Source organism: Dendrobates tinctorius, unplaced genomic scaffold (genome assembly GCF_039654945.1).
Source record: "Dendrobates tinctorius isolate UK_male_01 unplaced genomic scaffold, ASM3965494v1 ptg000032l, whole genome shotgun sequence".
NCBI lineage: Eukaryota > Metazoa > Chordata > Amphibia > Anura > Dendrobatidae > Dendrobates > Dendrobates tinctorius.
In genome coordinates, this window is record NW_027361700.1 from 460,024 (window position 1) to 487,900 (window position 27,877).

At 45.8% G+C, this 27,877-nt stretch overlaps 1 protein-coding gene across 7 annotated transcripts in view; it reads right to left on the minus strand.

The window, feature by feature from the left end:
* CNTD1 (cyclin N-terminal domain containing 1) overlaps positions 1-27,877 on the minus strand; it is a 60,370-nt gene that overhangs the window by 27,754 nt on the left and 4,739 nt on the right. For all 7 annotated transcript variants that reach the window (XM_073572294.1, XM_073572299.1, XM_073572297.1 and 4 more), the window contains exons 4-6: positions 24,252-24,399; positions 12,460-12,622; positions 8,732-8,876 (exon numbers count right to left, since the gene is read on the minus strand). In XM_073572294.1, coding sequence (XP_073428395.1) covers positions 8,732-8,876; positions 12,460-12,622; positions 24,252-24,399 — 456 coding nt within the window. The remainder of the gene's footprint in view (positions 1-8,731; positions 8,877-12,459; positions 12,623-24,251; positions 24,400-27,877) is intronic.

The following is a 27,877-nucleotide window of genomic DNA, read 5'->3' on the forward strand; positions in this document are numbered from 1 at the left end:
TGGGGCATGGTCGGATATTAACCTAAACTTCCGTCCCACCAGGTAGTACCGTAATGTGTCCACAGCCCATTTTATGGCCAAACACTCCTTCTCTACAACTGAGTAATTTCTCTCACAAGAAGTCAACTTCCTACTCAAGTAGAGAACAGGATGCTCCTCCCCACGTATCTCTTGGGAAAGGACTGCACCTACCCCGACATCTGAGGCATCTGTCTGGAGGACAAATTCACGTTTAAAGTCTGGGGCCACCAAAACGGGCTGCTTACAAAGAGCTCCCTTCATTTCTTGGAAGGCTGACTCTGCTTCTTCGGACCAGCTGACCATCACTGACTTTGTCCCTTTAAGCAGATCAGTTAGAGGTGCAGCCATTGTGGCGAAGTTTGGGATAAACCTCCTGTAATATCCCACAATCCCCAGGAAGGCTTTAACTTGCTTCTTTGACAGAGGTCTCGGCCATGTTTGAATTGCCTCCACTTTATTGATTTGGGGTTTGATCTCGCCACGCCCCACTACATATCCGAGGTACTTGGCTTCTTCTCTCCCCAAGGCACACTTCTTCGGGTTTATTGTAAACCCCGCCTCTCTTAGAGCGTCAAACACTGCTTGGACCTTTTCCAGGTGAGTCTCCCAGTCCGGGGTAAAGATGACGATATCATCCAGGTATGCGGCAGCGTATAGCTTATGAGGTGCAAGGATTCTATCCATCGCCCTCTGGAAGGTTGCTGGAGCTCCCTGTAGGCCAAACGGCATCCGGACATACTGGAAGCACCCGTCTGGTGTGGAGAATGCCGTCTTCTCCTTGTCTTCCTGTGCCATGGGGATCTGCCAATATCCCTTGGTCAGATCCAAAGTGGTTATGTACCTGGCAGGTCCAAGTCTCTCGATGAGCTCATCAACGCGTGGCATGGGATAAGCGTCGAACTTGGAGACCTCATTCAGCTTACGGTAATCGTTGCAGAACCTCCATTCACCATCAGGTTTTGGGACCAGGACAATCGGGCTCGACCAGCCGCTCTTGGATTCCTCAATGACCCCGAGCTTCAACATACGCTGCACCTCCTTGGAGATTACCTCTCGCCGGGCCTCAGGAATACGATATGGTTTCACGTTCACCCGCACATGTGGCTCGGTCAGAATTTCGTGCTCCACCACCTTCGTGCACCCCGGCAACTCTGAGAACAGGTCGCGGTTTTTCTGGAGTAACTCCCGGCACTGCTGCTTCTGGGCCTTCGATAGAGTCTCCGCTATGGTAACGGCTCCAACCTCCCCTTCTAGGTTGCCCAGCAAGCACGGAGTTACCGCTGGCTCTCTATCTTGCCACGGCTTGATAAGGTTAACATGGTAAACCTGGTATGGCTTCCGTCTTCCGGGTTGGTGGATCTTGTAGTTTACGTCTCCCAGTTTCTCCACCACCTCATATGGCCCTTGCCACTTGGCCAAGAACTTACTTTCCACCGTCGGTATTAGCACGACAACTCGGTCTCCCGGATTGAACTGCCTCACTCTGGCTGACCGGTTGTAGACCCTGGCCTGAGCCTCTTGTGCCTGGCGGAGATGTTCTTTAACAATGGGCATCACCTTCGCAACCCTCTGCTGCATCAGTGCCACATGCTCAATGACGCTTCTGTGGGGCGTGACTTCGGCTTCCCAGGTTTCCTTGGCTATATCTAGGAGACCTCGCGGATGCCGGCCGTACAGAAGCTCGAAGGGGGAGAACCCCGTGGAGGCCTGGGGAACTTCACGGATAGAAAACAGTAAATACGGTAAGAGACAATCCCAGTCTCTACCATCTTCCTCTATGACTTTTCTCAGCATGCTCTTCAGGGTCTTGTTAAACCTCTCAACAAGGCCATCTGACTGTGGATGGTACACTGAAGTCCTCAGCTGGGAAATTTGCAAGACTCTGCACAATTCTCTCATCACCTTGCTCATAAAAGGTGTCCCCTGGTCGGTCAGGATCTCCTTCGGCAAACCCGTCCGGGAAAACACATGGACCAGCTCACGGGCTATACTCTTCGCAGAGGAGTTTCTCAGGGGAATGGCCTCAGGATAGCGTGTGGCATAGTCCAGGATGACTAATATATACTGATGGCCCCGAGCTGATTTAACTAAGGGACCGACCAAGTCCATGGCAATTCTCTCAAATGGCACCTCAATAATGGGCAGTGGCACAAGAGGGTTCCGAAAATGAGATGTGGGGGCAGTTAACTGACATGTCGGGCAGGACCTGCAATAGTTTACTATTTCCCGGTGACACCCAGGCCAATAGAACCTCTGTACAATCCGTTCCTGGGTTTTTTCCACCCCCAGGTGTCCCCCCAAGATGTGTGAATGGGCCATGTCCAACACTTTTCGTCTATAGGGGCCTGGTACTATTAACTGCTCTGCCACCTCCTCCCTTATTTTCGTGACCCGGTACAACAATTCCCCACTCAACATAAAATGGGGAAACCTTGTGTCTGCTCCCGGCTCTTGTGCAACCCCATTAATGACGGTGACATTGTTAAAGGCTTCCCTTAGTGTGGGGTCCCTATGTTGGGCAGTCCCAAAATTCTCCCCGGCCACCCCTAACTCCGGGATGTCAGGTACAGGGGACCCTTCCTCTTCATCCCCAACAAGGACACATAAAGGGAACTCGTCTGCCTCTGGTGGTGGCGATACCTCAGTGGGGTGGATTGGTTCCCTGCTCTTGCTAGCACACTCAGAACCCATCCCCCACAGATCCCAAAACAGACAGAAATCCCGGCCAATAATTATGGGATGCAACAAGTCTCGAACAACGCCAACTTCATGCGACTCGGTGCCATGCGCCGTTTCAATCTTCACCCTAGCCATAGGGTAGTCCTTTGCATCGCCATGTATGCACCGAACACCAATCTTTTTACCCGGGAGTATGTTTAGAGGAAAACTGGCCCTCACAAGGGTCACCAAGCTCCCGGAGTCCAGAAGCGCCATTACTGCTCGACCGTTCACCTTCACGGGACACGCTTGTGGCCCCTTGTTAGGTAGCGAGTTCACACTGCAAGCTGGATATGCGTAGTATGAACTACGGCGTCCCATGCTGCAGTCCATCTGCTCGGTGGTCTGGGGACAACGGGCCGCTATATGTCCTGGCCCATGACACTTCCAGCAAATAACACCCGAGGGGACCTTGGGCACCGCCTCCCCCGCCCCTTTTGACCTTGGACGCACCACCCCTTTTTGTGACTCCGCCCCCTGCTGGGACCCCCAATATGGAATGGGCTGCTTCCCCAAGGAACCTTCCATCCCCTGGTATCTCTCGACCAGCCCAACCAGTTCATCAGCATTTTGGGGATCACCCTGGGCAACCCAAGTCTGTAGAGGTCTCGGCAGAGAATGCACAAACTGATCCATCACAACTCGCTCTACCATCTGTGCAGGGGAAGCCGACTCTGGCTGCAGCCATTTCTGGACCAGGTGCAACAGGTCAAACATTTGGGAGCGCGGGGGTTTGTCCCGGTGATAGGCCCAGCGATGAACTCGCTGTGCCCTGGTAGTCATTGTTACCCCCAAGCGTGCGAGAATTTCCGCTTTTAATTTGGGATACTCTCTGGCATCTTGTACCGTCAGGTCAAAGTACGCCTTCTGGGGCTCCCCCGTTAGGTAAGGGGCCAGTACCTCCGCCCACCGCTCTGGCTGAAGTTTTTCCCTCTCAGCCACCCTCTCAAACACCGTCAGGAAGGCCTCCACATCATCCTCAGGGGTCATTTTTTGTAATGCGCGTCTTACCGCCTTCTCGACGTCGGTGGCATCAGCCCGACCTGGGGTTGGGGCGCTCGTCCTGCCCTCCTGGATGGCGGTTGCCAGAAGCTGCATCTGCTGCCGTTGTTCCTCCTGGCTCTGCTGGAACTGCTGCCGCTGCTCCTGCTGGCTTTGCTGGATCTGCTGTAACAACAGCTTGTTGGTTTCCTGCTGCAGTGCCTGGGACTGGACCAGGTGTTTCATGAGGTCCTCCATGATTCCAGGCAATGCTTGTTGCCCCGCTGCAAACTTCACCCAGGACATGCAGCAACTGTCTCAAGTCTCTGCTGGGACCGCTGCCCGCACGTGTACCACCAATTGTGGGGATGTGACTCGCTCAGGTGCAGCGGGAGACAATCAGGAGACCGGTTCTTCCAAAGTTCATGAGGTTTATTTCTGTCATAAACCATAAAACAGCGTATCACCAAAAATAGCCTCTAGCTTAGGCAAACAAAACATAAACCTTCGTGGTTGCAGACTCAGACCGCGAGTCTCAGCACATGCTGGGAGGTGTAGTCCTCCCCACATACAGCTCCCTGGTTCAGGAGCAGGTCACATTATAAGGCTGTAGCCACACCCACGTTCCCAGCAGCTGACTGGTCACATGACTGTGACCTCACCACAGGTCCTTCAAACAAAAACAATAACAATATCTGGTATGCTTTACTTCTGCCTTACATTATGGAGATAAGCCATTTATGAGACACATATCTCCCATCAATTACACGACCCTTAGCCCTGCCACAACATATATTTTGAATGTGTACACTATGCTATCCATACATGTTATCTGGGGATACAGTACCCTTTCTCACCTTTGTGCAATCACGTGTAATCCATACTGGGCGTGAGAACGGCTGGCGAGCTGTTAAGCAAGCTACAGCACCTGTGGTTTACACACGTAAGTTTTTCATTTTTTCAGGAATGACGGTTAGGCCTAATTCCGGAACTGCGGTTGACCTGCACTTACTGGGAAATCATCGTTCGCGGGTAATAATTGTAATCAGTGATCCCCATCACTAACGTTGTTCAGCGGGTTATCTGCACCTGTAAGCGACAAACGCTGGCCTTTTCAGTGTAGCGCACATGCAGCCACGGACATGTAAGGGCATGACACACCAGTTATTGGCCAATCTCATGTGCCAGAGCCTCACGTGTCCCTCTAGTAAGCCGGACTCGGACCGCGGGGCATGACGGAGTCTCGTTCGTTAACAGAATTAAGCTTGCAATGTGTGCATCTTTTCTGTAGCTGGCATGGTTGAGGTTTCCCAGGTGGAGTCGAATTTAACCGTAGGCTCCACTCCTGGTGGTGCCCTTCTGGACATTCCTTTAAGGTTCAGCTTTGCAACCATACTGCCCACGTAAAACAAACACTTTGCCTTCATGAACGCTGTTTGGAGGGTCATGACTCGTGGGAATAACGCCGCCCAATCAGTTAACCTGCTAGAGAGATCCTTCGTTGCTCCCAAGCATGACATCACACTCCCTAGGAGGAAGGTAATGCCACTGTGGCGACCGTACTCCTGGGGGCGACACAAGTGCACTGATGCCCAGCCACTGCTCGATGAATCTGCTGGTACATTGACCCAGACCACTACATTCCCCTCGCACGCTACACGGCCTGAATCTGACCCTGATGAAACTCAGGTTACCCTTCCCATATACAGTTCCATCTTACACGGTGACAAAGAGGAAGCTGCAGATCAAGGTGCAGGTTCGGCCCACCCGCCATCAGACACACCACCGTACTATCAGGGGGGCCCTGTGCCAGTGCCGTCGCCAACGAGTGGGCCCCCCTGCTTGCTCAGGATCACAGCACTTGCAAGGTTGAATTACTGTGCAGTGAGATGGAAGATGGGGACGACGAGGAGTCCAGACTAGTACAGGGATTCCCTAGCGAGGAGACTTATTTGATTGTTTTCAATGTTGGGACAGCAATTTTTGGGGAGCACTATACTCTGGAGAATGATAGATGGGGCCCACCATACACTGGAACATTCCAAAGGTGGACATCAGACACTGGAGCAGCATTTACAGGGCCCATTATACACTAGAGCATTAGAAATGGGGCCCATTATGTTTGTAGCATTATTTGGGCCCATAAGACAGTGGAGCTTCATCCATGGGGACCAACATATACTGTAGCATTATGTGGAGCTCATCATATACTGTTTCAAACATTATATGGGACCAATGATTCTGTATGAAGAAATAGATGGGCCTCGTCATGAGATGTAAAAAGTGAAGTATTTTCCATTGTACTATACCGCTATTTCTCTGCCGTATCGGAGCATGATAAGTTGTGGTATGTGTTAAAGGGGCGCTCTTTCGCCCAGGGCACATGAAAACCTGGAGCCAGCCCTACCCCCCCACAACTTTAGCCAAATAACCCCCATTTTTCAGTGCGTAACTTGTATTATGAAGTTAATTAAGGTTGACCAGCTTAAGTAAGAAGAATTGATGCTTTTGGCATTCAAATGAGCACTGTAGGTGTGTTTCCTGTCCTCCTCTCACTGCCGACTTTTATTCCCCATTGACTTACATTGGGTTTCGTGTTTCCGGACGACCCCGACTTTTCCCTATAATCGGCCGATCTTGCTCGACCCGACTTTTGGAAAAGTCGGGTTTCACGAAACGAAACTCGACCCTAAAAAACCAAAAGTCGCTCAACTCTAGTTATTACGCATTCAGAAGAGGGTATAAAGATGCTTTCTGCTTTAAATAAAACAATACAACAGCATATAATTAGAACTACCATAGTTGTAGGAAAAATTGTAAAAATGGGGTCTATAATAGCTGATGCTACTTCTCATCATTGGTATGATATATTCATGGGTCATTCTCCCTCAGCTCAAAAGATGCTAAATTGGATCATTCACCCTGTGTTGGTACTTTCCATAATAGTAATGCTCCTTTCAATGTGGAATTGCTATATGGCATACAAAATATTCTGTAGGAAACCAAAAGTACTGATGGTGACCTATGGAAGTGGAAAATAATTCCCGTGCTCAAGGACCGATTTTGATACTTATGTGATATGAATAATGTATGATTGATATTAGAAAAGGTATCCAGATGGTAGGTAGGTGATCACGGGTATTATTCCTTTTCAAAAGTATTCAGTACAACATTACAAGATACTGGGGATTTGACCGCTGAATGACCTCTTTGAGTACATGATGAGAACATGCAAAAGGAATGTGAAAAACAACCATACAGCGCTTGCGTAACACGAGCAGAGCACGAGTTGAAATGTTCACTGCGCAGCTGTACAGCTTGTGTAAACATTACTTGCAGAAGTTGTAGTGCGCAGGACTAGATTCATATCTAGGAACAGTTTGTATACAACCGAGGAAATTTCCACTGGCGAGTAGGGACGTTCCAGGAGACTTATGGACGCATATCTTCTGTGATGGAGTTTTACGGGATATTTCCTCCTCGCCAATCGAGTCCCCCGATAGAGGAGTGATGCTACAATATCCGGTAATATATTGATGCTTACTTTCTCTATGAATAGATGATGTATTGATCATGTAATGTTAGACTAGTGCTGCTAAATTCATGTGCAAATTTATATGTTAATTCATTAATATCTCTGATTTTAATAGAATAAAATACTATTGTTTTACTGAGCACAGACTTCTTGTCTCTTGCCTAATTAGTATATTAGTGAGCGCTACGTATGTAAGGACCATAAGTCCATCATATTGACTCGGTAAGACAAGGACGAGTTGTACTTTTGAATGACACAATCTATTTTGTGATGTTCAGGAAAGCAGGGGAAAAAAAAATCAACATTGCAAAAAAAAGCGCAATTCCGCTGTTGTTTTTTTGGGTTTTGTTTTTACACCATTTATTATGCAGCACAAATGTCCTAGCGATAGGACATTCCAAGACAGTACAATGACGGTGATACTAAAACTGCAGTTTTCTTTTATTTAAGTGGTGCCAAAAAATGTTGTGCGAGTCTCATTACCATGTTTACCTATCAGGTTAATTAATTTTATATTTTGATAAATTGTACTTTCGCGGATGTGGCAATGCCAAATATGTGTATTTTTTATTTCTTTATTTTTTTATGGGAGAAAAGGGGTGATAATTCAGACATTTATATGTATACATATTTTTTTAAAACATTGTTTTACTGTATTGTGTAGTCCCCTTAGGGGACTTGAACCTGTAATCTTCTGATCGCTTGTACAGTATATAGCAATACCAAAGTATACTACAGTACCACGGGTTGGCTTTTATAGGAGTACCGTACGGGACTCAATCATGTTGTGGAATGCTGATGGGCGGGTAGAACAGTGAGCCCCCGGGGACATGCACCGTAAATGCCGCTGTTACAGATTGGTAGCTGCATTCAACAATTTAGCATTATCAGTCAAGCACGGAACTCCTCTCCACCTGCGGCTGCTTGAGGCAGTTTATGGCTGAATAACATATCCATCATCAGCCGGCAAAGTTGCAGACTCAGTTCATGAGCCTGCATTAAAAAGAGGGAGCGGACATTGGACGTGCCAGTACGTCATGCTAACATCAATCAGGAGTTAAACAGTAAGATAAGGACAACACATGGATGACAAAATATGAAAGAGCCCTACAAGGCATATATTGTACATACACAAAGGCTCACATTCATCTATATATTTGAACTCATTTTTAGCCCATGTTCATAAATCAGTTGGCCCAACATTTCTTGAGACTTGCCAGCTTTGAGAAAAGTGAGTGTGATTATTTCTTGTTGGGGAATGGTTTACTTATCAAACACAGATTACCAGGAAAGCCTGATAATGCAAATTTTGGCACAAATCGCTAACTGCAAGGGTTGGTTTCATTTTCTAACGTTTAGATTTTCTCATTTCTCACATGAATCAAGTGCAAATAGGATTAATGCAATGTCAAATCCACAGTATCCTGTGAAATTAACTATTTGTGCCATGAAAATCAGTTTGGAAAAATTAGTTACCTTTGCAAACTAGATGGAGTAGAAAGATCCATGGATGCCTTCAGAACTGCATCATACATGGGGGTTCTTAGTAAATAAACCAAATCCAAGACCATTCCACAAATCTCATGCATATCCTTCAATTGCAGAGAACAGCCATTATGCCCTGTCGATGGTAAGCACAACTGTACTCCTTCGGCAATAAATACATAACTTATAATTGCTGTGCAATTCATGAGTAGGAGAGATCACCATGATGATTCTTTTTGGCCATTATGGGCTAAGACTATGGCATACATGTATGAGATGATCTGCAGAATACATCTGTGCATGCTCATTCTGTTGTGCTAAACTAAAAAAAAAAACTTGTGTTTTTATGCAGCCGCACACTCCGGTCCTGAGTGCCGGCGGCAGTGCTGGATATTGAGGTGCGAGACTCGTGAGAGTTTCTCGCAAGTGTGATCCCGACCTTAGACAAAACTCCTTAAGATAACAGTTAACACCTCAAAACCCCCCCATCACCATCAATATACATGTTTAGATAGGATAAGTGCGCATGTCTAGTTAAATATGCAGCGGGAAATAAGGAGCTGCCAGACATGCCTGATCCTCTATCTGACTCATCTGCAGTCATTGTTGGGCATTAGTATGTATAATCTGTAGAAAGCTAAGGGTACCGTTACACCTAGCGATGCACCAGCGATCCCGACTAGCGATATGACGCAGTCAGGATCGCTGGTGCATCGCTAGGTGGTCACTAGTGAGCTGCCACTCAGGCAGATCTCACCAGCGACATCGCTGGGGACGGGGATCGCTACTTACCTGTCAGAAGCGGCGATCCTGCGTCCTCCCGCCCGGCTCTACTCATCGCTCGTCGTCACAGCAGGAAGCGCCGCAGGAAGTGGCCGACGAGGAATGGTCCAGCAGCTTCTCGCGCGATCAGCGATTACCAGCGGGGGAGCGGGTCGGAGGTAAGTATCACATGCAGCAATATCGCTAGCAATATCGCTGCAACGTCACAAAATCGGTGACTTTACAGCGATATTGCTAGCGATATCGCAGTGTGTAACGGGGGCTTAAGATAAGGCAGCAATTTGGGCAGTGTGGCCTCCATTACCTTCTAAAGCCCCCTTCACACATAGCGAGATTGCTAGCGATATCGCTAAAGCGTCACCGATTTTGTGACGCAACAGCGATATCGCTAGTGATCTCACTACATGTGACACTCACCTCCGACGGCCCCCCCCCCCGCTGAATATCGCTGATTGCACGAGATCATCCTGGTCCATTTCTCGTCATCGGCTTCCTGCTGGCGCCGACGAGCGACTCATGGACGCGGCAGGAAGTCGTCACCAGAGTTGCCGTCTGACAGCTAAGAGCGACCGCCGCTACATCGCTGCTGAGATCTGCCTGTTTGGCAGCTCACTAGCGACCATTTAGCGATGCACCAGCGATCCTGACCAGGTCGTATCGTTGTCGGGATCGCTGGTGCATCGCTAAAAGTAACGGGACCCTTAGATCACACTTGCAGTCAATTAAAACCATACATTTTGGAATGAATTACATTTGTATGCATGTATGTGCACAGATGTTTCATTCAGTTCCTGAGAACTCATAGCAGGCACACTTAGGTGCTGTTTTCTTCATATACACATTAAGATTAATTTCTATGTTCAGTACATCTGAGAATAAGGCTCTATTGGGACTTACGTCTGAAGCCCTGGAAAACGGGATCCAGGCGTCTGCGCCGACTAGTGATTGAGTGTAGTGACGCAGACTGAGTCACTGTGTGCTCTGGTGGACATCATTTTTAGCCGTGTCTGCCTAGTTGATGATGTCTCCAAGACATAGTCAACTGCATCTTGGAGGCGAATACTGCCAAAAATGATGTTCAGACAACATTGCAAAACAAGCCTAAATATAAAAATATCCTGTAATAGTAAAGGTGCAATCTGATGAGCCTTATTTTGGCTCATTAAGGAAGCACTCCCATGAATATTTTCTTAATTAAATGTGTATATGTGCATGTAAATGTAGTGTCTGTGTAATAATATACTCACCCATCGCCACCTTCTTCAGGTTACAGCGCCGCTCTTCTCTCTGACATCACAGCTCTGCAGACTGGCCGGGTCGCGCTGCGCTCGGAGTGACCCAGAAATGGCTTTTACAATGTAAGTCTTTGTAGCGAGCCTCCATTGTATTACACTGTTTACACTGTAAAAGAAACATCTGGCTCAAACACAGCATAGAGTGGTCCAGCTTGTTACAACTGCAGTGACCCCACTGAAAAGTGGAGCAGAGCGGCGCGGAATCCTGGAGAAGACGGCAATTGATGAGTATATTATTACACTCACACTACATTACATGCACATATACACACATTTAATGATAAAAAATATAAAGGGGAGTGCTTCTTTAACGATGGTCGATCAACGCTCATTTACTGGCCTGTTTACATTGGCTGATGAGTACTGATGGGAACAGAACGACCATTAATATGATCATTCTTCCCCATACAACCTAAAGTTGTAGGCAGCCCATTCCCTGTGCTGCTGTTATCAATCATTTTTATGCCGGCATAAATGATACCATCCTCTGACTAAGGGCCCCGTCACACATAGTGACGCACCAGCGATCCCGACCTTGTCAGGATCGCTGGTGTGTCACTTAGAAACCTGCTGTTTACCTTGGTTACCAGCTCCCTGCACCAGCGCGCTGGTATCTAACGTACACAGTGGGTTTCTAAGCGCCACGCGGAGCTTAGAAACCCGCTGTTTACCTTGGTTACCAGCTCCAGCTCGCTGATCGCTGGTCTCCCACCTGCCACACGCAGCGATGCGTGCTGGCCAGCGGGAGAACAATGATCAAAAAAATGTCCTGGCCATTTGAGCACGATCAGCGATACCCGGCAGGGGGGCCGGTCGCTGATAAGTGTCACACACAGCGATCTCGCTGGTGAGATCGCTGTTGCATCACAAAACTTGTGACTCAGCAGCGATCTTGCTGTGTGTGACGGGGGCTTAAGGCCGGGATGACACATGCGAGAAACACGGCTGAGTCTCGCATATTAATACCCGGCACTACCGCCGGCACTGGGGAGCGGAACGTGCAGCTCCAGCTCCATGTATTGCTATGCGGCTACACGCTCCGCTCCTGAGTGACGGGTATTAACATGCGAGACTCGGCCGTGTTTCTTGCATGTGTGATCCCGGCCTAAAGGGTCCTTTACACATAGCGATATCGCTAGCAATATCACTAAAGCATCACCGATTTTGTGACTCAGCAGCGATATTGCTAGCGATATCACTATGTGTGATACTTACCTCCGACCGCCTCCCCCGCTGTCTGTCGCTGATCGTGCAGCTCCATTTCTCGTTGGACGCTTCCTGCTGGGCTTCCTGCTGGCGACGACGAGCGACGCGTGGACGCGGGCGGGAGGACGTCAGGATCGCCGCGTCTGAAAGGTAAGTAACGACCGCTGCTGCGTCGCTACGTCGCTGTGAGATCTGCCTGTGTGGCAGCTCACTAGCAACCATTTAGCGATTCACCAGCGATCCTGACCGGGTCGTATCGTGGTCGGGATCGCTGGTGCATCGCTAAATGTAAAGGGGCCTTAACACAGGCTTTGTTTGTTCATCTAGTGATCACTGCCATCTTTACACTTACTGGTAATTGGGAATGATCATTCAAGCGAAACTGATTGTCAGTCCATCTAAATGCACCCATAGTCCCGGTGTTACAGCACTTACCTAAAACTTCCAGAAGCATTTCCACATATGTAAAAGGAGAGTGAAGGTTTATTTGAAAATTAAGAGTTTTTAACACTGTTAGTTCAGATCTCAGAACATCCTCTTTCTTATAAGAATAATCTGCGGATCTCAGAAACTGCAGAACCATGTGGTTGTTGATAATCTGCAATCAACAGAAAAGTTGTAAGTATAATGGTTATTTTCAAGGTTTTAGTAGAGTGTGGCTCTAAATGCTTATTCCCATCTTAGTAAATTATCACCTAGCCAAATTATAGGGGCTACATTGCTCAGACCCCCAACTCAAAGAACAGGGCTCTGTAATGCCCTATTCGAATACAGCTGCTGCACTGTTGTGTTTATGGGACTACAGAAGATAGGCAAGTACCATACTCGGGTTGACCTATCATATATCAGCAAATCACCTATCCTGTAGATCAGAGTGGGCTGTGGGGGTATTATACTGAGTGCATAGACAGGCTATGCGGGCATACTAATGTGTGTGGGACAGCTGATGGGACAGCATACTTTGTGAGGGCTGTGGGAACCATCATACTGAGTATGTGTGACAGCTGTGGGGATATCATTCTGTCTTGAGGGCAGCAGGGGGTATTATACTGTGCTTGTGTAACAGCCAGGGTGGATGAAAATCAATGTTTTTTTTAAAAAAAATAAAAAAAAAAAAAAAATCGGATTTTTTTGATTTAAATCGGATTTTTTTTATTTAAATCGGATTTTTTTTCAATAAACTGCTTTTTGAGGAAAATATTTTACCATCCAAAGGTTCTTCCATCATGAGATAAAGCTGAGTTGTTTAACTCAGTAGAATAAAGGCTGTATATGTGTAACATTCACAATGCCATGCTCTTCCAGAGGTTTCTGTAGGATTAGTGGGCAGTTTCTCTCCTATATTATCACAGATGCTCGCTTTACTTACGCAGTTCTCAAAACTGAATTTGACTCCGCAGAGGTCCCAGCCTCTTCTTCACGGCAAAAATGTTACAACATGAACAGAGTTGAGAAAAAGACCTTAATCCTATTGTTCTACAAACCTATGAATACAGAATCAACCCCTTCAGTGCCAAGTCCAAGAAGTTAGACAATATGTTTCTGATTGTTAATGGTTTGGAGTGGAATAGATCTGCACAACACAAGAAGAATGTGAATCTAAGTGTGAGGAGGAGGAAGGGCAAGCAGACAAGAAAATGAAAGTGAAACTTTGAGCACAATACTGCAGCATAGCCACAGACAGACAAGTCTGGATCTGTTTGTGTGTACGATCTGAGGTTTATTACATTATTTCCTTATAATGGCAGCAGGCCGTAAAAGAGACCCAGTTTGGGAATATTTTAATGAAGCTCCTTCGCTTATCGGTAAGGCAGGCATGCGTGCAAAATGCAAACGATGCAACAAAAAGATGCAAGGCCTGGTGGCACGAATGAGGCAACATCATGAGAAGTGCGGTGATGAAGATGACCAAAGAAACACTTCTGAACAGGCAGGATCTTCAGGTTGGTAAACATTTTTATTGAATCCTATTTATAAAGACTGAACTGTCATGTGTGAGAAAAATTATATTTCTTATTATTACTGCATGTTACTGTCATTTGGTACAGTTATGAAGAAAAACAAATATTCCTTTTGGGGCAGGGGCAGTGATGTGTTGTGTACAATAAGCAGAAATTGTATAAACAATAAAATAACAGCATTGACTTTTTTTGTTTAGGGGAATTCATGGATTCTGGAAACTATCCACCTCCAAGATCACCATCATCCTGTTCTACAGTTTCAGAGTTATCCATCCAGGATAGTGCTTCAATAGCAGCAGCAGCATCATCATCAGACACCCACAGCCACATATCACCATCACCCAAAAGGAAGAAAAAACATTTACCTCCTGGAACCACCATAGATAGGTTTGTGATAAGAACTAGCAGATTAGAAAAAGAGTTGATTGATGAAAAAATTGCCCAGTTTATTTATGCAACGAACTCTTCTTTCCGTCTGACTGAGAACCCACATTTCATTAATATGGTTCAGTCACTGAGACCAGGATACAGTCCACCCAGCAGAGCTGATGTTGCAGGGAAACTGCTGGATCAAGTGTATGACAGAGAAATGGAGCAATGTGCAACAGCTCTGGAGGGTAAAATTGTTAACCTAAGTATTGATGGGTGGAGTAATGTCCACAATGATCCTATTGTATGTGCTTGTATAACAACAGAAGAAGGTAAAGTCTTCCTTGCACAAACAACTGATACGTCAGGAAATGCACACACAGCAGAATACTTACAAGAAGTGGCAGTAAAAGCTATAACGACATGTGAACAAAAATTCAAATGTCTAGTACGCAGTTTGGTCACTGACAATGCTGCAAACGTATCCAAGATGAGAAGAGATTTAGAAGAGCAGGGAGGGAATACAAAGCTGCTAATAACATATGGTTGCAGTGCTCATTTGCTGCACCTCTTAGCCAAAGACTTAAGTGTTCCAGAAATAAAGGCTAATGTTGTTGAAATTGCTAAATACTTCCGTAATAATCATTTTGCTGCAGCAGCTCTGAAAAGGATGGGTGGAACCAAGCTAACGCTCCCACAAGATGTTAGATGGAACTCTGTGGTGGACTGTTTTGAGCAGTATATCAAAAACTGGCCTATTCTGATGACACTTTGTGAAGAAAATCGAGATAAAATAGATGGCACTGTCACGGCCAAAATCCTCAACATTGGGCTTAAGAGAAATGTTGAACATATGCTGAGCTTCCTGAAACCCATCTCTCAAGCTTTAAACAAAATACAGAAAAATAGCTGTTTTATTGCGGATGCTGTTGAAATTTGGAAGGAACTGAGTGAACACTTAAAAACAGAACTACACATGGACAGAATTAAATTACAAGCAGTAAACAAACGAATGGGACAAGCACTGACTCCAGCTCATTTTTTGGCAAATATTGTCAATATCCAATATCAGGGTCAAAACCTAAGTGCTGAGGAAGAGGAGTTAGCTATGACATGGGTATCCAGCAATCATCCATCTTTAATGCCAACTATAATAAACTTCAGAGCTAAGGGGGAACCATTCAAGAAATATATGTTTGCTGAAGATATTTTAAGGAAGGTCACACCAGTAAACTGGTGGAAGTCACTTAAGCGCTTGGATTTAGAGACTGTTCAAGTAATGATTTCACTTTTAACAGCAGTAGCTTCTTCTGCAGGCGTTGAAAGAATATTCTCATCCTTTGGACTCATTCATTCTAAATTGAGAAATCGGTTGGGACCCAATAAAGCAGGAAAGCTTGTTTTTCTTTTCCAGATTATGAATAGGAACAAAGAAGAAGATGATGATGATGAAGATGACGACAAGTGAGCTACAGAGGACAGCAGGGACAGTAGTATTTAAGTTTTTCATGTGTCGGCTGGGCTGACAGTCTAAGTTTCTTAAAATATATATATATTTTGTTTAGCCAAATTAGTTAACAAACATGGATGTTTGTTTAAGCAAATAACTTATGCTGTAATGTTGTTATTGTTTCAGTTGAATAAATCTATTTAAATTGTTATTACGGTCAGGATTATTTTTCTCCTTCCTAAGTACAACAGAACAGTGGTGTCCAAATATGAATGATTAACCCATTAAACTGGGGAGAAAAAAGTAATATAAAAAGTGATTCTAAAAATCTTCATCTACTTGCATGTTAAAGTAGCAAGAACTAGTTTAGGTAGAAACTTTGATTTAAATCACTGATTTAAATCAAGCCTTACTGACTAGTGATTTAAATCGTGATTTATTTTTTTTTTCCAGTAAATAATTTTATTAAGTTTAAGGCAAAGTGAACAAAGTATCGCTCATATCACATATAAAATGTAAATGTACATCGGTTAAAGTTAATTCAAACATGTGGATCAGGCAAATAGCACTGTATTGTGAATACTTTTACCAAGATAGGAATGGTAAAATAAGAAAAGAAAACAGAAAAAACAGAGAAAGCAAATCAATTCAGATTATACCGTGTCATGGTAAGACTTCTCAGAATAGTATTATAGAAACTATTTTAACTATAAAGACTGAGTGAAGATCAGAAAGAGAGAAGAGGGAAGATAGAGATAGGTATAGGAAAGAGAAGAGGGTATGAGGGGGGGGGGGGGAATAGCTAGATAGATAGGAGTAAGTCGGGCGTCCAGAGAGCTCATACGCACAAATATCCGAATCTTCATAAAGATTACAAATATCAGTTAAAGGCACCTGGGGGATAAACGACCACAGTATAGCCCCTTATCTGTGCCAAGACGAATATTCCGGAGTCTCTCGGAAAATGAGCCAGGAAGTCCACGTGCTAGCATGTGCATCCCATTTGTCACTGTCATCTGCCATCAGGGATTCCATACGCTCCAATCTATTTATCTCCTCCAAAAATTCCCTCATAGAGGGGGTGGTAGTTGTCTTCCAATGTCTTGGAGTAATCATACGAGCAGCGATGAGAAAAAAACGCAAGATACCTCTTTTGGTCACAGAGAGAGATCCAGGAATTAGGGACAGTAAGGCTATTTGAGGAGTGGGGATTACTCGAATACCCGACAGTTGAAAGTACACTTCAAAAATTGAATCCCAGAATGACCTTATCAAGGAGCAATCCCACCATATATGTTTCATAGTACCAATTTCGACTCCGCATCTCCAGCAGGTATCTGGTACTGTGGGGAAGATCTTATGCAGTACGTCAGGGCATCTGTACCAGCGTGTAAGAATTTTAAAATTTTTCTCCTGTGCACTACAAGAAATGGACATTTTATGAGAGAGTGTAAAGATTTTGAGATGATCTTGTTCCGACAACGTAATCTGGAGCTCTCTTTGCCAGGCCTCCAAATACGTTGGGGCACCTTTATACTGGGCTGTACACAAGAGGTTGTAGATCAATGCGATGGCATGCTGCGGCACGGCTTTTAATGAAATTAGGGTCTCAAAGTGTGTAGGTTTGGATAATAGAGCGTTTCCCGGGAATTTCTTTTTTAGAAATGTGGTCAATTGAGTATATTCCAGCCAGGATAATCTCTTCTCCGGGCATGACTCCTGCAAAGCCCCAAAAGACGCCGTTCCAGATAATTTCCTAGCCACCTGTCCCAGTGTAGCTCCGTCTGCGGAGTCCCAACATAAGAAGGTAGATCTTTTCAACGCAGGGGGAAAGTCTAAATTCTTAAAAAGTGAGCTCATACTCCCCGGTCTGTGGGATAAGTTTAATGTCTCCAGATGTCTGTCCCAGAAAAGCATGAGCGCCTGAGTCAGAGGTTGAAACCCCGAGACCGCCGGTCTCTGTTGAAGGGGGGCCCATAGGAGCTGTGCCAAAGGGAACGGGGAGAGATGGGACTCAACGCCCACCCATTGTTTATTGAGATCGTTAAATCTCCAATCTAAGACCCTCGTAAGGAGGACACTCTGGTAATATTTTTCGAAGTCAGGTAAACCAGCGCCTCCCCTGGATTTGGGTCTCACCAGTGTGGCGTAACGAATCCGCGGTCTCCCCGTCCCCCAGACAAATCTGCTACACGCCCTCTGGAGCTGTCTAAAATACTGTTTGGCAACTTTTACCGGGACTGTTTGGAATAAATAAAGGAACCTCGGGAGTATGTCCATCTTGAGGGCATTGATCCGGCCAAACCAGGAAAGTCGGCCCCGGTTATATCTATTAAGATCTGCAAGAGTTCTAGTAAGCAGTGGGGAGTAATTAGCCTTAAACAACTCATCCGGATTGGCCGAAACAAATATCCCAAGATACTTGATAGATTGGGTCTCCCACCTAAATGGGAAGGCGGATTTTAGTCTATTGACTTGTGTGGTAGGAAGAGTAATATTAAGGGCCTCTGTCTTTGAGTAGTTTACTTTGAAGTTAGAAACCATGCCAAAGCGTTGAAATTCCTGGATGAGAACTGGAAAGGCGATTTCCGGGTTTGTTAGATATAGAAGGAGGTCATCAGCGTATAAGGCAAGTTTATAAGATTTCTGACCTATATCAAAGCCCTTTATATCGGGGGAGTTTCGAAGGGATATAGCTAAATGCTCCATGGCTATCACATATAGAAGGGGTGAAAGAGGGCACCCCTGTCTAGTGCCATTAGATATTTGCAGGGGAGAAGATAGAGTATTATTGGCTCGAACTCGTGCCGAGGGCTTATGATACAGGGCAGAGATTCTCTCCAACATAGTTTGACCGATTCCCAGCTGTCTGAGGGATGAGTGTAGGAAGGTCCAGTTAAGACGATCGAATGCCTTCTCGGCATCGATGGATAGAAGGCAGGCTGGAGTACCTTGTCTGTACATGTGGGAGGTCAAAAGTAGAGTTTTAATAGTGTTATCGCGCGCCTCTCTACCCCGGACAAACCCTGTTTGGTCAGTATGGATTGAGGCAGGCAACAGCGGGGACAACCGGTTAGCTATTAGTTTGGCGAAGATCTTGACATCTACCCCTATAAGAGAGATAGGGTGGTAGTTGGAGCATAGCGATGGGTCCTTCCCAGGCTTGGGAATCACCGTTATGGTAGCCGCAAGAGTTTGCGCGGCAAAGGGGCAAGCTGAGGATATAGCGTTAAAGGTCCTGGTCAGGAAGGGCGTCAGTTGAAAGGCGAATTGCTTATAGAAATTGGCCAGGAAGCCATCCGGACCAGGACTCCTACCATTGGCTAGACCCTTAATAACCTCAGTGACCTCCTGTTCGCTAAAAGGGTCATCTAGCATGAGAGAGTCCACATGATTCAGTGGGGGGAGAGGGGTACCATCAACATACTCGTCCACTTTCGTTTGGAAATTTGTTGGGGACATGTCCGCCACTGGGCCACCTAGGTTGTACAACCCATCATAATAGTCTCGGAATACATCTGCAATTTCATGAGGTTTATATGCTGAATGGCCAGATGGTGATTTAATGGTGGGGATAAATGTAGAGGGTAGGCGAGGATTAAGAAACCTAGCCAGAGCTCTGCCTGGCTTGTTAGAGAATTCGTACATAAATCTCCTACCTCTGTCTCGGTGACGGGCAGACGCTGCATCCAAGAGGGACCCCAGATCTAGTCTAGCCTTGAGCAAGTCTGTTAAAATCTGAGGGTCATGGGTCCGTTTATGGGCCTGTTCTAGGTGTTGGATGGAAGTCAGTAATCTATCTATTTTGCAAGCTCTATCCCTCTTGAGTCTGGTTCCCTGTTGAATAAAAGTCCCCCGGATCATCCCCTTCAAGGCCTCCCATTGGAGCGGTAAGGGCGTTGGGTCATTGGCGTGAAATTCGAAGAAGTCCATGATGGTCTTCCTGATGGCTGACTGACATATCTGATCTTTTAATAAGTGTGGGTTCAATGACCAAACCCACTCCCCAGGGCGCAAGTCTGTCAAGAGGAAAGAAAGTGACACTGAAGCATGATCGGACCACACCATAGGGTCTATAGTACAGGCCGGGTCATGTGAGAGTAGGTGGTGGCTAATGAAAAAAAGGTCTATTCTACTGTACATATCATGGACAGGAGAATAGAAAGTGTAGTCCCGTGTTTTAGGGTGTAGGGTACGCCAGATGTCAATAAGCCTCAAGTCCAGTAATTTACTCCTAAGACCCCGCAGTTTAACTGCAGGAACAGAGGACCTACCCGAGGAGGAGTCAACAGCTCGATCAAGGATAAGATTGAAATCTCCTCCAAGAATCAAGGAGCCTTCAGCGAAGTCAGAGAGGGTGTTCAGGTACTTTTGGCAAGTCCTGGCCGGGTCCTGGTTGGGGAGATAGAAATTGGCAATGGTAAATAATTTGGTACAGATCTTAAGTTTGATAAGAATAAATCGCCCCTCTGGGTCGGACTTAACTGCTAAGACCTGGGCTGGGAGAGATTTATGTAGAGCGATGCTAACTCCCTTGGATTTTGCAACTGAATTGGTACTATGAAACCAGGAATTATAATACCTATGCTTAAATGTGGGGGTGTGGTCCGTTTTAAAATGAGTCTCCTGAAGCAGTAGAATATGGATTCTTTTTTTATGCATGTTATAGAGGATCTTGGATCTCTTCTCTGGTACATTAAATCCTCTAACATTTAGCGAGCATATGTTGAGGTTCGCCATCTTAGAAGCCCTATCTTCTGGGCACCCGAGAGAAGAGTAGGGAGATGGGGAGGAGAAGAAAGAAACTGAGATTAAAGGAAAGAAAGCAGAGAAAGTGGTAGAACGGAAAAAGAAACCAGAATAATAAAGACTAGTATCAAGACCTGTCTTTACTTAGCCTCCTGAGTCCTAGCTCAGAAGGCAATTAAACTGAGAAAATACTCAAAACTAGTGTTCTAGGAACACACCCTAATGTGGGAGGTGACTGGAACTATGTCGCCTGAAGGACGGCTGCTACACCACCTAAATAGTTAATACCGAAAAGGGGCAGAAGAAAAGGAAACCACAGATGGTCAGTCACCCGACCAAAATGAAAGTAACATATATAACAGCTAACAGCTCAAGTTCAATAAAATTAATCACAGCAACAAGGTGAGAAATGCAGCAGGAGAGATAAACTCCCGTCTCCTGGCTCACAACTCGTGAGGCTTTTAGGAGAAGCATAGATACCCATGGGGGTTCAGTCGTCCCAACCCAGCATTGGAGCATGCCGGGAGGGGAGGCAGAGAATCCCAACATTATTAGAATTAGTGATGCCCAGGGGAGAAGGGGGGGGGAGGGGGGAGAGGAAAGGAGAGGAGGGGGAGAGAGAAAAAAAACAAAAAAAAAAAAACGGACAAAGGGCAATATTGGTTAGGCATCAGAGTAGGCCATAACAGCCCTCATTCCTCCTTCAAACTACATGTATAACCCAGTAGTCCCGAGAGTTCAGGTCTCCGCCGATGAGGATCTCGGTGACTTCTGGGATCTTGGTCGCTGAGTACGGTGTTGATCAGGTGGGAAGGGACCTCCACGACGGACCATTCTCTGGGGTGGAGGTGTAGTATACGGCCAATCCAGCAATTTTATCCCAGGGAGATCCAGAGCCGAAAGAAAATCTGGCAGGTCAGCCGGAGACCTCAAGATGATCAGGTTGGGACCTTTCCTGACTTGTAGTTGAAAAGGATAGCCCCAGGAATAAGCAATATTGTTGTTACGTAGAACCTCCAGCAGGGGTCTCAGGGCTCTCCTTTTTGCAAGTGTTGATCGGGAAAGATCCGCTAGAAGATGTATGGGAGTTCCTTTAAAATCCAGGGTACCTTTATCTCTTGCTTTTCTCATAATATTCTCCTTGACCTGGAAGAAGTGTACCCTGCAAATAATGTCCCTTGGCCTCTCTGGGTCCGGGTTTCTAGGCCCCAGTGCACGGTGTGCTCTGTCCATCTCAATGCGTGTTTCAAGGGGACGTTCCAACAAGGAGTTAAACATCCTCTGCAGTGTAGAGGTCAAATCCTGAGGCCCGACTGACTCCGGCAAACCACGAATGCGCACATTATTTCGCCTGTTGCGGTTTTCAGCATCTTCAATCATGTCAAACAAGAGATGGATCTGTTGAGCCTGCTGATCTATAAGCTGTTGTTGTGAGCTTTGCTGAGAGTATAAATCCTGGGTGGACGATTCAAGGGCCCGCACGGAGTTAGTTAGTGATGACATATCCTCCTTCAAGGAGCGAATTTCAGTTTTACACACAGCCTCCAGGCGGGCAATGTATCCCTCCATATCCATTTTGGTTGGCATAGCATTTATTTGAAGCCTTAAAGCTGACATTTCTGAGCCTTGGTCTTCCCCATAGTGTTGCAAGGTAGTAGCTGTGTTCTCCCCTCCATGGCAGGGGAGGGCAAGCAAGCTCTGCTCCATAGCCCCTCCTGAGCCAGCTGCCGGGGTAATTGAGTGCTGTGGGGCAGGGGACGACCGCAGGGTACCTGGTGAGTTGGAGCAGCCAGGAAGAGAGGCAGGAGATCCTCTGCTCTGTGAAGCCCCAGGGGGAGAAGCACGCCCTGCAGCCAGTTTCCCACTGCTCACCCCTCCCCCATCAGTCACCACAGGCCGGTCTCCGGTGTTTTCCCCAGGAGCCATCCATCCAGGAGCCTGCAATGCCGGGTCAGACTGCAGCCTCTCATCGGGTTGCTGTGCAGAGCGGGCAGGGGAAGCAGGAGAACGCTCAGGCTGTGACAGCCGGGTCGCAGCAGCACGTGTCCCGGTCGCCATTACAGGCCTGGGAGGACGCTGGGCCTCAGTCAGGTATGGCACAATACCTTGCCCCCCACGGCTGGGAGTCCCTCTGGCAGGCGTCTGCGACCGGAGACCCGCTTTCCCTCTCATCTGACCCCGGTGCTCGCTCTTGATAGCTGGTGGGTGGTGGTGTTTGCAGCCGTTACTGAGGAGCTCCTACAGTGTGTGTCTTGCCGGCTCCATGTCCAGGCCACGCCTTAAATCGTGATTTAAATCGTGATTTAAATCAGTTAGATTTAAATCAAATCCACCCTGGTAACAGCTGTAGGGATATCATACTGTGTGGAGGGACTGTGGGAGCCATCATACTGTGCATGTGTGACAGCTGTGAGGATGTCATACTGCATAGGGGGACACTGTGGGTTGAGATGTTAATCAAGTCACATCTATTAATCTTATACTTAAGACTGAATAATGGGAGCATATGATTTAAAAACTTTATAAAAAGTAGTAAATTATATGATGTTGATTAGCGGCAAAAATACATGTTACAATAAACTGTATTATAACATGAATTAGCAGTAGGAGTGAGGCAAGATACTTAATTCTTCCTAATAGTAAGCAATAGAGTTATTATTAATACTAAATAATAAGTTAATAATAACATTAATATTGAGTAGTATTAAATTAAACTAGATGGAGGCCCAATGCAATTGCATCGGGAGGGCGGTAATATCACGATGGGGGCAGGCTTTGCAGCACTGAGAATCTCTCCACCCCATGTGCTCACCCACCTATCCACTCTATCTTTCCCCATGTGTTGACTTCTCCCGTCTGTGCTCTCTTCTTTGACCTGTCTACCCCATGTGCTATCCCCCTTGTCTGCTGTCTCTCTCATTTCTGTTCTGTGTTCTCCCCTCATGTGCTGTCCCATTTGAGCTGTCTCCCCCCTGTGCTCTGTCTCTCGCACCCCTGTGTCTGATCGTGTACAGAACATACCACAGCTCCTGGGAAGGGGAGGAAGCAAAAGACAATACGGACATTACAGCAGGAGATCGCCGACGATACATTTTGTGAGGTAAAATATTGTTTAACAACAGTCAGTGAAATATTTTACCTCAGAAAATGAATCCTCTGTGATCCCCTGCTGTAATGTCCGTATTGTCTTTTGCTTCCTCCCCTGCCCAGGAGATGTGGTATGCTCCGTACACGGTCAGACACAGACAATTTTTAAAATGAACTTTTGTTCATGGGAAAACCCCTTTAATGTGACCGGCTTCCTCTGCCAGCAGACACATAGTGCATCTGCCGCCGGGATCAGCCGAATGATTCACTGCACCTGTGCGAAATTCGCACAGGCGCAGTGCGACGGTGTTCCGCTGGTGGTACCGCAAAAGAGGCTGTGTGAGTGTGTGTGTGAGTCTGAATATGTGTGTGTGAGTGCGAGTGTGTGTGCGAGAGCGAGAATGCGCGTGAGTGTGTGTGTGGTGCGACGGTGTTCCGCTGTTTCCATATTGAGACACCCATTACTTGGGTGTCCCAATATGGCGGTCGGTGAACTTCCTCCGCTTGGAATTCTGGGATACGGTGACATCTGAACAGAACAGGAAATGAAAACATTACAAGGCAATTATATACATAGATAACTCTTTAAATAAATATGAGAAACATCTTACATTATAGTGGAAATGTAATTTGCTTGTGATCTGGATACAAGACACCAAATGGAGCATGAACATGTCACATAGATTGGCTTTTATTGAATCCCATCTCCGATTGAGACTTCTGGATTTATATAGCTCCTCCACATGAAAAATCATGAATCTGAAACAGAGCACTTGCTATTATTAAGGCTGCTTTTCCTTATATGTAAATTATAAACTGAAAATCTCTCTCTACCTTGAGATATATATATATATATATATATATATATATATATATATATATTGCACATATAAATCAAAGATGAGCAAACATTTGGAATTCAAATTAACCAGTTTGCCAAATTGTCTCAAAACAGTTGACTTGTGGTGTACTGAAAGTGTTCCACAGCCTCCAATTGCACTGGAAAGATCTATTTTCAGAAAACTAACTTTCTTCACTGATGCGCAGTCTCACATTATCGGTACAGTTTCTTCAGTGTTTTATGGCTTCATCTCCCTATCTCTATGCCTAAGCAGTGAATTTCACTATTCAGATTCACTACAAAATGGCTGCTGCATTCCCTAGCTCTGCTTTTATACAGGCTCTGATACGCTTTCCTGATTGGATGTGGATAACATGGGAAGTGATAGCTGCAAGGAACTTTTTGAATGCCCACCAGGTCGCGCCTAAGGTCATACGAGCCTTCTCTCGCCAAAATCAGTGATATTAGATAGATAAAATTAAACGCACTATGTCTAATCCATATGGATCTGATAAAGTGAATTTAATAATCTTGTGACAATGGCACCTGTTAGGAGATTGGATATATTCTGCAGCAAGCGAAACAGTCAGTTCATCAAGATGAGGTATAAGAAGCTGGAAAACTGGACACGTGTAAAAATCAAACTGAATTTGACAAGTTCAATGGGGGAAAATGGTGAACTAGTGACAGGATCATTGGCGGAGAAGGCCTATTGATTGGTTTTAGGAACACGGTTGGCCCGTCCGGTCCAATCCCACTAAAGAACTACTGCAGCACAGAGTGATGTAAAAGTGAAAAGGTGGGGTCCACTACTGGATAACTCCTGCCTAACAACTGAGAACCCCAGTTGAAATAAAAACATTCATTAAATACTCACCACCTGCAGAGTCGTGGTTCCAGCAATGTCAACACTGCTGCTCCTGGAGAGGGACTTGACTTGATGTATCACGTGACTTCTGTAGCCAAGTAGGAGTGGTCGCCATTTGTCTGCAGCTCATAAATATTCCTTTAGGGCGGACGTCCACTCTGATATAATGAAGGCTGCAGCTAAATGGCGGACAATCATTGGCTGTAGCAGGCACGTGACAAGAATCATCACGCTCTGAAAACAGCAACGCCAACTATTGTTTTTATTTGAATTGGGGTCCTGATTTGAATTAGCAGTTCCTTTAATTCTAGCTGGGATTAGCACACATCATGCATCACAGTTGGCTGCACCTAGGACAAGTTGATCTCTGTTCAGTGCTAAAAGTAGGAAAAATGAGCACATATGCATCAGAACTGGACTATAGAGCAGAGAAAGAAGGTTGCCGGGCTGATAATAATAAAAATGTTATTTATATATCGCCAACATATTTCATGGAACATTCTCGAGTAACACATAGATCAACAGTTAGAGGAGAGGGCCCTGCTCGCAAGCATAACCAAATGGGGGCACAATAGGTCAAAAGTGCTCGTCATGTATGGTCCAGCCATTATTATAATAAATAAGAGGTTTTCTATAAAGCTGCATGATCCAGTCATCAACCAGTATCCAAGTACAGCTTCCAAGTGCAATTTGGTGTGTGTAGGATGTTATGGACCCATCTGAGTTGGAGTAGTGATATTGCAACCACTAGGGGCAGCACCAGCAGGTAGCGTTGTCAGGAAGTAGCCAGAGGTCGTATACAGAGCAGCAGTATAGTTGGGAGGATAAGCAGGTAACATACTGAGAAAATAGCCTGAGGTCGGTACACATAGCAGCAGTATAGTTGGTATGATAAGCAGGTAATGTAGTCAGGAATTAGCCAGAGGTCAGTACACGTAGCAGCAGTATAGTTGATATGATAAGCAGGTAATGTAGTCAGGAAGTAGCCAGAGGTTGGTACACGTAGCAGCAGTATAGTTGGTATGATAAGCAGGTAATGTAGTCAGGAAGTAGCCAGAGGTCAGTACACGTAGCAGCAGTATAGTTGGTATGATAAGCAGGTAATGTAGTCAGGAAGTAGCCAGAGGTCAGTACACGTAGCAGCAGTATAGTTGGTATGATAAGCAGGTAATGTAGTCAGGAAGTAGCCAGAGGTCAGTACATGTAGCAGCAGTATAGTTGGTATGATAAGCAGGTAATGTAGTCAGGAAGTAGCCAGAGGTCAGTACACGTAGCAGCAGTATAGTTGATATGATAAGCAGATAATGTAGTCAGGAAGTAGCCAGAGGTCAGTACACGTAGCAGCAGTATAGTTGATATGATAAGCAGATAATGTAGTCAGGAAGTAGCCAGAGGTCAGTACACGTAGCAGCAGTATAGTTGGTATGATAAGCAGGTAATGTAGTCAGGAAGTAGCCAGAGGTCAGTACACGTAGCAGCAGTATAGTTGATATGATAAGCAGGTAATGTAGTCAGGAAGTAGCCAGAGGTCAGTACACGTAGCAGCAGTATAGTTGATATGATAAGCAGTTAATGTAGTCAGGAAGTAGCCAGAGGTTGGTACACGTAGCAGCAGTATAGTTGGTAGAAAAAGCAAGTAATGTAGTCAGGAAGTAGCCAGAGGTCAGTACACGTAGCAGCAGTATAGTTGGTAGGAAAAGCAAGTAATGTAGTCAGGAAGCAGCCAGAGGTTGGTACGCAGAACAGCAGTAGAATCTTGAGGATAGGCAGCAGGCGGAAAGAAGCTAGACTGAAAGCTAGGAGCTCAATAATTTTGCAAGGAAGTTCAGTGCCAGGTTTAAGTAGGGTGTTCAATCAAGAGATCACAGAGTTGAGCCAATCAGGAACTCCGGGTGGAGATAAACAGAGAATCAGGAAGTCAGGATGGAGACATCAGGAACCACACAGGTACTAGTATCTGGTTTAGCAAGGAACTGTCCAGCGAGCTGAATAGCTCAAAGGGAAGAGCTGTTGCCTGGTGCAGAAGAGCTGCTGGGTTCGAGTCCAGACAGATGTGGAGGCAGATGAATAGGATGGACCAAATTCTGAGGATAATGTTTTTAAAGAACGCTTTAAAAACTTTGGGGATAGGTATTGTGATGCTGAGTCATAAATGTGATGCTGAGTCACTACTCACGGACAAACCGTGAGTAAAGAGGGTCGGGGTCAGATACCAAGAGATCTGGTCCTAAACAGAGAGGTAAGACAAAGGCCACAGTCCAAGGTCAGTCTTCTGATACATGTTGGCACCAATGACATGACAAGGAAGGAACAACCGACAATCTGCAACGACGTTGAAGAGTTAGGGAAGAAAGTAAAGGAACTTTACTAACACACAGGTAGTATTTTCTTACTACCTGTGCGTGCAGCACAGGTAGTTTTTTCTTCTATCCTTCCATAAGACGGGCATGGTACCAGGGGTTGGAACAGGATCCTTGATGCAAACAACTGGCTAAGACGATGGTGCAGACAGCAAGGATTCAGATTCC